Here is a 15,169-nt window from a genome sequence, read left to right as displayed (position 1 = left end):
TTCTGTGGTATCACATTAGATACCTTGAACTTTCTAGACAGATTAAAGAAGAGAGGATTATTTTCATTGATGAGGGGGATGCAGAGCCTTGAGGACAAATAGATGATGATCTAGTACTTTATATATCAAACTTATTTTTTCAAGTTTATTAATGAAAATACTGATGAAAGAAGAATCAAGAAAGAAAAATTTCATGTGCCTCTTTCTCTCAAATAATAATGCTCTTAAACATGGCCCATTAATTTTCAGCCTGGAAGTAGTATTGATGATGTAATACCCCTGTGAGAGTAGACTTTGCATTCAACACATTTTACTTATTTGCAATTAACTCATTCAATAGGATGAATTTATCAATATGAATGAGAGCATCAGATAACTTATTACAGAAGTGTGCATACTTTGATACCTATGCATATGCTTCTTTATTGAGGTGGCAAATGATTTGGGTGGGCTAACAAGAAATTCTGGATAAAAGTACAAAATGAAGATTCCTAAAATAAGTGAGAGGTACTTTTAGTTGAAAGTGTTAATAGAGCCCAACATTCTAAATAAATAATTTTATATTCGCTTCAGAGAGACACTCTTTATCTCTGTTGGCCAACATACTTTGAAACAACTATTCGGTTTTAATGGATATATATCTTGCCCCCCTGACATCAGTAATTTGAACAGCTTGAAATACTGTATGTTATCTTACATTGCTTTCTCTTTGAAGAAAACACAATCACTGGATTGTTTTTCATTGATTTAAAAACATTGACTTGTTGAAGTATGAGCCTGTGTGCAGTCATAATTCTTGTCTTTTCTTCCTCGGCAAAGCCTGTGATAATTCTTTGAGTTTTAAGCAGGCGTCATGCATCAGATCCAAGTGCTTAATAAATGTACCAGAAGTATATTTTTCTTAAGGCCTTGTGTTTATCCCCTTTCCATTTATCTTGTGAAATATCTTTAAATGCTTTTCTAAAATCCTGGGAAAGAGCAGGTTAACATTTCCACTTGGCAAGCAGAGTAGTAAGTGTAAGGTTCCCCTGTCTATTTTGACCTTAACCAACACTGGTGATTCCTAGCCTGGGTGCCAAGGGACCATGAGGAGTGACGGAGTTATTGGATGGGGACCACCAATCCATATGTGAACAAGCCTTTTTTTGTAATCTGAATAAATATTTCTAACATGAAAATGTACTGTGTTTTTTTCTAAATACATGTAAATCAATAAAATACAAATATATTTCAAATTAATATTTAATTCATTTATATTTTCTCCATTAATGGAGAGTATTTTTTACCTTGTAATTGGCAGTGCCCACTGAATTAAATTTTAAGACAAGATGATATTACTGGCCACAGTACCTCATTGACACCAAATTGAAAGGATTTTTTTTTTTTTTTATATCTGTGTTGTGAGTTGGTCATCAGTAATTTCACATTATTTTGATCAGCAGCATACTACTCTTAGTAATATAAATAACAACAATTATAATAGCTATTGCATTACATGCTGGCACTTGTTAGTTTATGTGCCAATTCTGTAAAGTAATTGTTATTATTTCCATTTCACCAAGAGGAAACCAAGTCTAAGAGAAGTCAAGTGCATTGCCTTAGGATGAACAGCAAACTAGTTGGTAATGATGGCCTAATTTGGCCATCTGACTCTGAGGGCCCTTCTCTTTTACTCCATCATATCACAGAGGATAATATGAGAAAAAAAATGTATACACACACACATATGACTGGGCCACTTTGCTGTACAGTAGAAATTGACAGAACACTGTAAATCAAGTATAATGGAAAAAATAAAAATCATAGGGAAAAGAAGACTTAAAAAAAAGGAACAAAAAACAAGCAATGGTATGGAAATTTAAAAGTGTAGAAAAGAGGAGTTCCTATTGTGGCTCAGTGGGCTAAGATCCCACCACAATGTCTGTGAGGATGTGGGCTTCATCTCTGGCCTCGCACAGTGGGCTAAGGATCCTGTGTTGCTGCAAAGCTGTGAACACAGCTCCATTCTGGCATTGCTCTGGCTGTGGCATAGGCCAGGGGCTGCAGCTCCAATTTGACCCCTAGCCTGGGAACTTCCATATGCCATGGGTGCAGCCTTAAAAAGAAAAAAAAAATGTGTAGAAGGGAAAAGAAGGAAAGAGCTGCACGCCCTCACAGACTAAAACTTAGGAGATCTGGGGCCTTATCAGTAGGGCCTCTGAAGGTTTTCAGCTCATTAATATCTGTGGTGAAATATGTGCCAGCCTCACCTACTCCCTCTCTTCTGCATCCTTCATCTCATTATTCTCCCTTCCATTGTGGAAAATCCTACTGTTTGTTTACAATCCAGAGTTTTAAAGAGGCTGAACTAAAATTGGCTGCTTCTGGGACATCCCTGCCAATGGATGGGATCCAAATTGGCTCTGCCATGGAGAGGCAGCTATGCCCACATAAGGATATTTTGGCTTAGTGCTTCTGTCATCTTGTTGCCAGGCAGACAATCATCCAGGAGTGGGAAAACCCAGCCAGGGCAAATGTTTACAGCTAGAGTGGTCAGCCGGTTAGAGCACTAGTCTGAGGAAAGACTGTCTGGATGTTATGTTTGACTCCTCATGGGAAGCACTTAATAATGTTCGACAAATCACTTAGCCTTTTAGTCCTCAGTCTGATGGACAAGGACTGCAGTATATATACCTCCTACCTTCCTGGGGATTTTTTTAGTGTTCAGTTTATTTCCCCCAGTCCTGACAATATAGGAAATAACAACTTTCTTTTCTGATTTGAAAACAGGGTAATAATTTTCTTTGCAGCTTTTCTAATGTTATAGTCAAGTTGAGGAGAAAGAACAATTCTCTCAGCCTTAGAAGGAAGTCTTCCCTTTAAATATTTTTCATCAGCTAATATATTACCTGAAGATGGGAAGAAAGGGTATGTGTACAAAAATCACATGTAGAAACCATATTTGTAATATATATATATATATATATATATATACAGTATTTATGTAAAGATGTCTTTATCTAGACATTCCAGCCTAGCTCCTAGTTAAGCCACAACTTTTGTAACAGGAAAGCAAATCAGATTTGACTACATTGGCTGTTTAACTGAAGGAGCCACACAGATGGAAAAGAAGCACAGACAAATTGCTTTTGGCTCTGCTTTCCTTTATAACAACATCAGATATTTTTAGTTTCTTTCTCTTTATGCGTTGTGCATGTTTCTGCCTCATATAGAAAGTCATTGCACATTGTCTTCATCAGTTTTGCCACCCTCTGTGAACAGGCCCATTTAGCTTTTCATTTACCCCCAAATTCCTGAGATCCAAAGATCCCATGGGCAAGTCTGTTTTTCACTTGTAAACGATGGGCAGATAGAAATAACTTAATGTCATGGAAACATTATTTATAGAATAGAGAATCTTATACTTTGATCTCATGGTAGATGTATATTTCTGATTAACACAAAGGACTTTTCCAAGCTGGGTAGAGCTATACACCACCTTAATTCTAGTACTTAGAGTAGACCTTTTCTCCTATGACACACCCTATGTTAATATAATGAACTGTGAGAGTCATTAAAAATTATTTAGGTAACGTTCACATGAGCCCTTCATAAATTGCTCACTTTGCTCTCACTCTCTTGAACTTTCTCATTTGTGAATAGCAATAGTAGTTATTTTCATATCCAAATTCCTTGTGATATTACAGTGTCAGTTTGGAAAGAGAATGGCTGCATGTTTCATCCTCTCATCATTATTATCCTCCAAAACTGGTCTATGAGCAAGGACTTAAAAACATAGGACTCAAACAAAGGGACTTCTTTAAAAGTTAGTCGTAGAGTGCCATTCGACCAAGCAATTTCACTCGTAGGATCTACCACAAATTTGTGTTCATATAAATATCTGTTGATCAATATTTATAGCAGCATTATGAATAATAGTCCCAAATTGGAACCAATCCAAATGTCTATCAGCAGGGAACAGAATAAAGAAAATGTGGTATATCCATATAATAGAACACAATTCAGGAATAAAAATTAACAAACTACTACTGATGCTTGAAACAACAGAGGTTATACTAAGTGAAAGAAGCCAGAAAAAAAGACTATATACTACATGATTAAATATACATGGAGGGACTTCTGGTTGTGGCTCAGTGGTAACAAACCCTGCAGTATCCATAAGGATGCAGGTTTGATTCCTGTCCCTGCTCAGTGTGTTAAGGATCCTGTATTGCTGTGAGCTGCAGTGTAGGTCACAGAAGTGGTTCAGATCTGGTGTTGCTACAGCTGTGGCGTAGGCTGACAGCTGTTGCTCTGACAGGGAACTTCCATGCGCTGTGGGTGCAGCCCTAAAAAAAAAAAGAAAAAAAAATACATGAAATTTCCAGAAACAGAAAATCTTTGGAGGAAAATGCAGATCACTAGCTGCCTAGGATAAGAGACAATAGTGGAGATTAATTGCAAAGGACAAGAGGTAACTTTTTGGAATGATAAAAAATTTTAAACTCTTTAATGGTAATGGTTGCACAATGGTATATATTTATTAAAAGACCATTGACCTGATACTAAGAATAGGCAAATTTTACAATATGCAAACTAACCGTAATAAGGCTACAATTCTGAATGTTCATTAGTTTCTAGAGCTCTGTATATACCTCATTACAATTTTGCATGCTGTGTGTTTCAGGAAAATTAGAGTTGGTGTGTGTGTGTGTGTGTGTGCGTGTGCGCGTGCGCGTGCGCGCGCGCGCGTGCGCACATGTGTGAGAGAGATTGTGAGATAGGTACTCCTCTCCCCAGTATATTCCAGCTTTGATGGAATTCTGCTTCTTAAATATGCTACATTCCCTTCTGCTCCAGGAAATTGTTCTGCACATGATATAACTTGCTGTCCCCTTTCCAACATACTTTTCAAGGGTGGATCCTTTTCTTTCAGGTTGTTGCTAATGTTACCTCCTCAGAGAGGGCTTCCCTAGCTTTGTGAAGGAGATTCCTAGCCGTGATGATATTTTTTGGCCACTTGTGAATTTCTTTCATAGAATTTAACCCAACTTTGAGTTGATTTCATTTATGCATGTATGCGTGTGTGTGTGTGTATAATATATATATATTTAATGTTCTCTTTTATAGGAAAAAATAAGGCCTGCGAATAGTAGTATAACATAGTAATTGCTACAGTGTGGGTATTTAATATTTTGTGAGGAATTAGTCAGTTAATAGGAGTATTCCCTTGTGTTAAACCATGAAAGTCTAGAAAACTCCTCAATAATTTAGGTAAGCCTGCATCCTAGTTGTGTTTTTAAGGACTTATTTAGTCATGAGTGGACTTTCCTCATCTAGCAAATACTGCTATTCCTGGGAATACTCTGGAAATAACCTGATATTCTGAGGACTTCTGAGCAAGTCTTGACTGGGAGAGCATGCTGGTATCTGTAAGGGACACTCTAGCTTTTTCTTATCTTTCTTTTAAACTATCACGTAACCCTGGGAGGCACTGAGGCTCCAGATTTTTTCAGTGCCCTGGAATTACCAGTTGCTAAATATTGTTTTTTGACACCTCATCAAGCTCTTTTAAAAACCTAATTTTATAATTGAATTAGACCTCCCATGGTGCAAACCATAATACAAAACTAATGTACAGTTAACTGTGGCCTAAATAATGAGGCTTACTCCAAACCTAATCTTCCTCCCAGGAAGAAGTAGCTTCTACGCTGAAAAAAATCTCACTCATTACATAATCTGACAAAATAATATAATATAGTTTTAATAGCTACATTTAATACATTAAACATATGGTTTCTTCAATAATTACTAATTTTTACATTTCTCACTACTAATTACGGTATTAAATCGTTCACTCCTTAATTTGTTCTGTCATAAGTTTTTATTTATTCCAGACTGAATGGCGATAAGAGTTGAGAATTTTGCACTTCTCCCATTAGCTTAACATCATTGCTATAAAACTGCTGGATGTTGTAATAGTTTATGATCATATTATTTTTGGTGACTTCATTTTCCTGTGATGATCATCTCAATTTAGCCATTCCAGATGTGGAACAATTTCAAAGACTATTTTAAAAACTTATCAAGATTGTTGTTATTTGTAGTTTTATATAATATTATACCATTTTGATAACTGCCAGTTACAACTGGCAGCCCGCTCCACCTGCCTGTTTGTTAGAGGGTAACTTCACTGCTACAGTATTGCAGAGACAAACTCAGCATTTGGCTTAAGAAGAGTTGAAAACCCCCCAGGAAATACTTTCTGGATTGAAATGGGTAACTGCTTGGTTCTTGAAGGTGTATCTACAAGTTTTAGGTGTGAATGTCTATGTAAAGTGAGGCAGGCTTTTTGAGGAGCATAGGAATAGAAATGCAGTGATCATCTACTTTCTGAGGCTTTTGACAGAGTAGGAGTGCAGTATTCACCTCCAGCACAAAGTTTAAGAGAGTGTCCAAAACTCAGGAAATCAAGTTAAATCATGTTTTGATGCAATATTAAAAAAATCAAACTGGCAAACTGGTCTGGGGGCCAGTACCTCTTTTTGTAAATAAAGTTTTACTGAAACCAGGCCTGGGATTAAAATGAAGTGAATGAGACAGGACCATGCAGGTGGAGGGTTGTGTTTTGGCTTTATTTAAAATTCTGATACTTTGTAATGATTTTTTTTTTGCACTAAATCTGATATTTTAAAATTATGTTCATAATTTCTCTGCGATCTTCCCAAGAAGGAATGGCTATAGGAATACTTAATAACCCACTGATTTGGGGAGAGATGGGGAATTAGTGTTTTTGGGGGTATGTATTTGATCCCTGAAATTTTAATTTTATTTAAAATGCCTGTCTTAGAGAGCTTGTTTAAAAAGGGCAATGCAGTAACTGCATACTCTAAATGGTTTTCTTTATGTAGAGCTGCAAATACTTAAGATATTATAAAATGCAATCTTTTTTTTTAACTGACCACACTGGTGTTGAGAACAATTATACCTCATACCTCAGGTTAATCATGTCTGTGTAAAAATAAATGCTGTCTGCTTTAAATTTTGTTTGGATATCTACACTTCATTTTCATTTATGTAGATTTTTACATTCAAAAATAAGATATTAAAGAAACATATATGTATGTATAGCCCTGTAATATATATCCCATATATATGTACTCACATGTATCACAGAGAAAATAAAATATGTTTTCTCCTAAAATGATTCCTAAGTCAATCTAAAAAAAAAAAAAAATTGGAAGAATCAAGAAAATACAAAACTATATTTAGAAGCAAATAGTGATTCATACTTACTCCACCCTTGATGCTTGCCTTCATACATTTACTTCGTTTACTACTCTAAATATTTTTCTAAGGTACCACTATTACCATATCTCCACAATTTTGGGGACTTCATTATCACATGTATTAATATTTTATTTGCTCCAGATTCTTCTAAGGATACAGTGTAAAATAGAAGTGGATGATAATGCGAAGTATTTTCCTGCAGAGGGGAAGAGTTGAGTGGGTAGTTTATGATTTAAGAATATATATGACTTTTGAGTCTTAAGAAGCTAGATGGTTTAAATGTGTTCTGCATTCTTTCAAGTGGGGGCTGCTTCCTCCCACCCACACACACACACACACACACACACACACCTTTTGTACTACTATGCTTGTAGGTAATGCATTTTCTTCCTTGCTTAGCCCCTCATTCCTCCTTAGCCCCTCCCTATCTTTGAAGGTACAGCCATGAGGTTGTCCACACTTTCTTCCTTGTTGCAGTCATTGACAGAATTCTCTCATTCCTGAGTATTTTAGCCTCTGCTTGTCATTCTTATCTCCACTACCCCCTGTCATACTTCTTGCCAATTTGAATATCCAGAGAGATGATACTTTCAGCTTCTTGACCTCTTCTTCATTAATCCATTCCTCAATCTTAAATCAGACATTTTCTTCCAGGCCATATCAGTTAATGCATGCCTACCATAATATCAATTTTAGGCATCTACTTTCCAATCACCTCTTAACTTTCCAGCTGAGAACAAAATTCCCCAAGCTGATCCAGTCAGTTTTACTATCCTCCCTTACCCCATTTCCTATTCCCACTTCCTTCCTTATCCAGCTTAGATTCCATGGTTTGTAATTATAAACATTACTTTGCATATGTCTTCATTTCCCTTGTCCCGCTCCCTTTTACTAACACAGGAGTCAGGATTTAAACCCAATCAGACTAATTCCAGTGTTTGAGCTCTTAATCACTAGAGTATACATATATTATCTCATTTGAGTCTTACAACACACCTGTAAAAATAAATAAGAAAATAGATGCTTGGAGAAGCTAAGTAAGTCTTCCAGGATCACACAGTTTGTAAGTGATAGAGTAGTATTTAAATTTTGCATACTTTGTACCTACACCTAAGCAGCTGAACTTGTCTGGGGAAAAGTTTATGCTGATTTATTTAATTTTATTTATCATGACGATTTCACTGACATTTAGTGCTGTCAAGTAGACCTAATGCTTCCTTGGTCTGTCTTATTTTTTCTAGTACCTCTACCTTCTTTTCAAGCCTCAGCTCCTTGCTCATTCTCAATCTCTGCTGATAATCCTGATTTGCATTACCTTGAGATCATAGAAGAAATCTGAGAAGATTTTTCTCAGTCCTAGCACCATATCTGTTACCCCATCTGTGTGGAGAGCCATGTCTTCCACATTCCTTCTCTTAATGTGGACTGCCTGACTGTGCTCCTCTGCATATACAACACATCTATTGTCCACTTGATGCAATTCTTCAGCCAAGCTATTGACTCTTGTCTCAGTTATATCATTAAGCTTAACCTCTCGATTAGGTTGTCTTTAGTGCTGTAATTTCTCCCATTAAAAATGGAACGAGGGAGATCCTGTCATGGCACAGTAGAAACGAATCTGACTAGGAACCATGATGTTGTGGGTTCAATCCCTGGCCTTGCTCACTGGGTTAAGTATCTGGTGTTGCCATGAGCTATAGTATAGGTTGCAAATGTGGCTCGGATCTCATGTTGCTGTGGCTGTGGCGTAGGCTGGCAGCTATAGCTCTGATTGGACCCCTAGCCTGGAAACCTCCATATGCTCCATATGCCTTGGGTGCGGCCCTAAAAAGCAAAAAAAAAAAAAAAAAATTGATGAAAGATTACACTAATAATTCAAAGGAACAAAATAGTCCATAAATATATCTCCATAAATAAAGTCAGTTAATCTTTGAGAAAGGAGGAAAGGCAATACAATAGAGAAAAAAAAAGTCTTTTCAATAAATGATGCTGGAACAACTAGACATCTGCATGCAAAAAAAAAAAAAAAAAAAAAAAACACCTAGATACAGACCTTACACGCATCACAAAAATTAACTCAAAATAGACTACAGGCTAAATGTAAAACACAAAACTATCGTATTCCTAGAAGATAACATAGGAGAAAATCCAGATGATCTTGGGTTTGATGACTTTTACATGCAACATCAAATTTACAATCCATAAAAATATTTATATTCTCAAACTCACTAAAATTTAAAACTCCTGCTGTAAGAAAGTATCAAGATAATGAAAAGATAAGCTAAAAAATGGGAGAAAATATTTGCAAAAAACACATATGTTAAAGGACTATTATCCAAAATATAAAAAGAACTTTTAAAACTCTGCAATAAGACAACGAACAATCCAATTTAAAAAATAGATAAAATATTTCACTAGTCATCTCACCAAAGAAGATATACATATTGAAAATAAACATCATATGTATTAGGGAAATGCAGATTAAGACAATAATGAGATACCACTATATACCTATTAGAATAGGCAAAGTCCAAAGTACTAAGAACACCAAATGCTGGTGAAAGTGTGCAGCAACAGGAACTCTCACTCATTGCTGGTTAGAATGCAAAATAGTACAGTCACTTTGGAAGAGATCTTGGCAATTTCTTAGGAGACTAAACATAGTCTAAGGAGAAATCCAACAATCCCACTTCTTGATATTTACCCAAAGGAGCTGAAAACTTATGTTCACACAAAAACCTACACATGGATATTTATAGTAGCTTTACTCATAATTGCCAAAGTCTGGAAGCAGGCCAGATGTCCTTCAGTAGGTGAATGGGTAAATAAATTGTTATACATCCAGGCAAAGGAATATTATTCAGCTCTAAAAAGAAATGAGCTATCAATTCTTAAAAACACATGGAGGAAAATTAAATGCGTGTCACTAGGTGAAAGAAGTCATGTTGAAAGGGCTGCATACTGTATGATTCCAACTATATGACCTTTTGCAAAAGGCAAAACTATGGAGACAGTAAAAAGATTAGTGGTTTCCAGGGATTAGGAGGAATGACAGGATGAAAGTAGAGCACAGAGGGTGATTTGGACAGTGAAACTACTCTATATGACAACATAATGGATGATACTTGCCATTATGAGGGATAAATTTTTCCAAATGCTCAGAATTTACAGTACCAAGAACATACCTTAATGTAAACTATGGACGTTGGGTGATAACAATGTGTAAATATACGTTCATCAATTGTGACAAATTATGACATTCTGATGGGGGTGATAATGGAAGAAGGTATGCATATATGCATGGGAGGTAGGGGGATATGGGAAATTTCTAACCTTCTGCTCAATTTCGTTGTCCATTTAAAAAGGGGGGCTTTGTGATTTCATGTTCCTCTCCAGTTCCTCCTGCATTTATCTGCCTCCTTGTTCACTGCATAATCCTTCAAAAGAGCTGGTACCCACTGTATCTAGGTCCTCTCCTTCCATTCTCTTTTGTTCCCACATCAATGTCTTCCAAGTCCATCTCTCTACCACTTCACATATAACACTAAGTTTACCAATGTTTACCACTTTACTAAATTTTACCCTCATTTGACAAATTACTTTTTAAATGGTTCACTGAGGCCTTCCTTTTAAAAATCATTCTCACACATGATTTTAAGATCAGCATTCTCTCTTAGTTATATTTCTACTTCTTGAGCCACTCCTAAATATCAGGGTGCTTGATAGCTCTTACATTATACCCCAGACTTCTTCCTTAGGGATGTAATCTAGTCTTAAGACTTAAAGAACTTCATTCTTTTTGGTTTGGCCAAAAACTTTTTCCTCTTTTTTTTCTTTCTTTTCTTTCCTCCCTTCCTTTTCTTTTCTTTTCTTTTCTTTTCTTTTCTTTTCTTTTCTTTTCTTTTCTTTTCTTTTCTTTTCTTTTCTTTTCTTTTCTTTTCTTTTCCTTTCCCTTCCCTTCTTTCCTTCCTTCCTTCCTTCGGAACTTCCCTTCCTTCCCTTCCTTCCTTCTTTCATGCCCACACCCACAGCATATGGAAGTTCCCGGTCCAGGAATTGAATCCAAGCCACGGCTGCAAACTACTGCAATGCCAAATCCTTTAACCCAGTGGGCTGGGCTGGGAGTCAACGCCACATCTCCACAGAGACCAGAGCCACTGCATTCGGATTCTGCACCACTGAACCACAGCAGGAATTCCAGTTTAGTCAAAAACTTTGCCTTTATCTTTGATTGCTTCTTGAAACCATTCTATATTCGAGCTCCTATTGACTGCTTTATAGATATACTAAAAATTTATAATTTGCGCTCTTCTTACATCCTTCACAGTTACCATTCTTAAAGCCAACATAATCTCTTGCTTGGATTATTGCTATAACCTCCTACCCAATCTCCCTGTTTTTGCCTCTTTTTCCCTCTACAAATTATTTTCAACATGTTAACCTTATTAAACCCCTGTGCAAAATCCTTAGTGGTTTTCCATGAGATCCTGAGTAAAACTCCAAGTCCTATGAAGCCTCTATGAACTAATGCATTTTAGTAATAGTTTCATCACTGTCTGAATCTGCATTCATTAAATTGTCTCATTATGACTACTCTTTAGGTTAAGAAATTCCCACCACTTTTTTTTTAAACATGGGTTCTATTTTATAATTCTATTCAACCATTTTTATTAAAGCAATATTTTGTGAGCACCTATTATGGGTGTATCAAAATGAATACACTGTTTCCTGCCCTTGAGGAGTTTTTACATTTGGGGGAAAGACAAAAATGAATAATTACAGAGAAATAACTCTTATAGTATTGAGTGTGTAAACATTGAGGGGAGAAGCAATCAATTAAAATTACTTGATGTAGACATAGCCAGTCTCAGAGAAATAGCGTTTATTCTGCCTAACGGGGAGTGAGCTTTGTCCTTTGAATTGTTTCCAAGTTTTCCAAACTCCTTTAGGCACAGTAATAGACCTTGCCAAAGACAGTATGCTGGCATGTATATGCAAAGATAATTATCTTTAATCTCTTTTCCAATAATGGCCCCAGATCTCTTCCAGCTCCAGATATCCCATTGTTCTCACCTATGACTGAGTGGCACAAATTTGCATTGTGGTCGATTAAAAAAAAATGAAAATTAAATTTCCAACCCCAGATTTCTTCTTTTGACCTGAAGATTCTCACATGATACCTGCAGGAGTGCCTCCACCCCTATTTGAGGCGCACTCTCATTGATGACATATGCTGGCCTGATAGAGATATGAGTGTGCATGATAGGTATATCTGCTCTAAGTTACAAAAAGGTAGCTAGTCCTGAACTATAGCACCTTATTATTATTAATAAATTACTTATAACACATGTCTCAAATGACCAAGACAAGTTACCAGGCTACAATACAGTGGTTTTAAATTATAGTTATATTCAGTGCATCCACTGACCTTCCAGAACATGTAAGGGTTTTTTGTGATTTCAGAATTCATGTTAATCTTGTTAAAAGTAGCATGAGGTATTGACAAGAATATAAAAGACTCAAAGGACTTCAGCTTGGTTCTATGTTCCAAAATGTATCAGTTACATCATATTAAATAATTCACTTAAGAATACTGAGCCTCAGTTTAATTATATGTATCATGGGATTGAGTAAATGGCAAAATACTCAACAGTTTTGAGTTATAATTATTATCATAACAGCAGTGTCAATGCACAGTGCTTGTCTTTTTCTATTTTTCTCTTATCTGTTTCGTTTTTTTTTTCCTGAAGAGAGGTAGCTCTATACTACTTTCACAATTTGCTTTTTCTAGTTCATCATGAGCTTCTTTGGTGAATTGGGAATTTTACAACTGGCTAGTTAGGATACAGTGTATGATCAGGAGAATGCTGAATTACCTAGAGAATTTTGCTGTGTTCAGTTACTCATTATTTCCAGAGGATTTTCTGTTTTTTAAATATACAGGTGTCATAAGTGAAAAAGAAGGGCCAGGCTGATTATGATTTCTAAAAATAAATGGAAAAAAATGGAAGGAAGAAGGCAGCAGTGAAAATAAAACATCTTCAGACAATACAAGGAAGATGTCCCCTGGAGAGAAAGCAAACTGATTGACCCCATTTGTGGTTAGATGGCTCTGCACCCTTCATATGGAGAAGGGGGCCCAGCTGTATCCTTGCTACTGGGGATCCGCTGGGAAGTCAGTGCAATGACTGAAGCTCTTATGCACTGCTGCCTCTGGTTCCAAGGAGAACTTCTCCAAGGACAGACAGGATAAGAACAGGGTTGCAGAGTTTGAACTCCAGGTTAAGACTGGTGGTTATCTGAGACTATTACATTCACTAATTTCAGTGCTATGTGACAGGAATCATAATAGGCAAAGTACAGAATTTTTTTATTATCAATGTATTAACCTGAAAATTCTCATTGTTTTTCTGTTGCTACAGCTTGCCATGTTGGAGGTATTTTGTGTACAATGGAAGAAGGATCAAACTGGGGACCAGACCATATAGATGCCATCCCATTGGCCACTAATAAGGTACGTGAGCTTCAGCTATCACCAACTCAGAGTCCAGAGGAAGAGGTGGGTTTTTCAATCATTTATATGCCCTCCTTTGTTCTCAGTCTATATGATTCATGTCCTATTAGGCAAAGAGGAGAAAATTCTCTTCTCCAGAATTAATTTCAGCATAAAATCATACGTTCTTCTGTAGTTGGCTGTCATTTCTCGGCAGCATGAATTGTGGACATCAGCCTCTTTTCAGTCAGTTATTCTTGGATGTGAAATCAGGATGTGCCCCTCTGAGACTACGCTATCAGGAAATTAAATCAAATGTTATCTCCCTGCGGCAGGCCACACCACCATGTTTGGAGTCATGTGTTTTGGATAACTTAAGTCAAAGCATTTTCTGCATCTTAGAGTAGCAGTAAGACTGAACTTGGTTCAAATACTAAAAATAGATCAAAGTCTGGCAGAGCCTTGTAGATGTCCCAGTATCTATTTCTCCTTTTTCTTTGGTAATAGAAATTCCAGATTATAGCTGAGTGCATGACTATTCAAAATCAAGGCTGTCTTGCACTTTAGAGTGGCTGTGTGACCAAAGTCTGGTAAAGGAATGAGATGTGGAACAACTTTCTAGTAGTGCCTTTAATAAAGAGCATACTCTGTTTTACACACTATCCCCAATTTGTGCGTGCTGGAACGAGGATACTAGACATAGTGGTGAGCCATCTTCAACTGCAGACAAACAATATTCTAATAAGTTGTAAAGCAAATATTAAAGAAGAGTTTGGGGTCTATAGCTTCATGGAGCTGCCGCACTAGCTTTGGATTACCTTTTCAGATTTTAATTTATTTCTTAAACCATTGAGTGTTATAGCTTCTTTGTTTCTACAGCTTGAACTGCATCCCAGTTAATACAAAAATAAATGGTTCAGGTAATAAATAGACATAAAAATGTCATATTATCAATAACTTTCTTGGACCTGTTCTGAAAAGGTGACTAAGCCAAGCCAGCATTATTCTGTATATTTAATACAATTGAATCTAAATACAATATTTAAAGTATTCATAGATATGTGTGTATATCTATATCTGTATATCTTTATATATCTCTCTTTACCAGGAGAATGGATGGCATTTTAGGAATAACCAATAAGAGTATATATATTCTTTAAATTCATTTATTTTCTTTGTTATTTTCTTTGAATTAAAAGTTTTAAAATGGTGAAAAAATAAACATAAGATTGAACATTAAATTCACATAATTTTATAACTTCTAAATTGTGATTGTCTTAAATGGTAACTTCGTTATAATCCATGATCACAGATCATCAAACTGAAATAGAGGAAGGGCTGAAAATGCATAGAGCAGGTGTAAATTATTGTGTTGTGGATATTCCAATATTGAATTTCCTGATTTTA

General features: G+C 36.2%; 1 protein-coding gene across 8 annotated transcripts in view; it reads left to right on the top strand.

The window, feature by feature from the left end:
• Positions 1 to 15,169, top strand: part of LOC110259422 (endogenous retrovirus group K member 9 Gag polyprotein) — a 789,250-nt gene that overhangs the window by 306,590 nt on the left and 467,491 nt on the right. For all 8 annotated transcript variants that reach the window (XR_014838262.1, XR_014838256.1, XR_014838261.1 and 5 more), the window contains one exon: positions 13,692 to 13,783. Coding sequence is in view for 1 of the 8 variants with exons in the window: in XM_085014018.1 (XP_084870144.1) it covers positions 13,721 to 13,783 (63 nt within the window). In the remaining 7 variants the exon portion in view is untranslated. The remainder of the gene's footprint in view (positions 1 to 13,691; positions 13,784 to 15,169) is intronic.

Source organism: Sus scrofa, chromosome 2, assembly GCF_054392235.1.
Source record: "Sus scrofa isolate SSC_HxYL_T2T_F1_AM1 chromosome 2, Sscrofa_HxYL_maternal_Yorkshire_Landrace_v2.0, whole genome shotgun sequence".
Classification (NCBI taxonomy): Eukaryota; Metazoa; Chordata; class Mammalia; order Artiodactyla; family Suidae; genus Sus; species Sus scrofa.
This window is presented reverse-complemented; position numbering and strand designations above follow the sequence as displayed.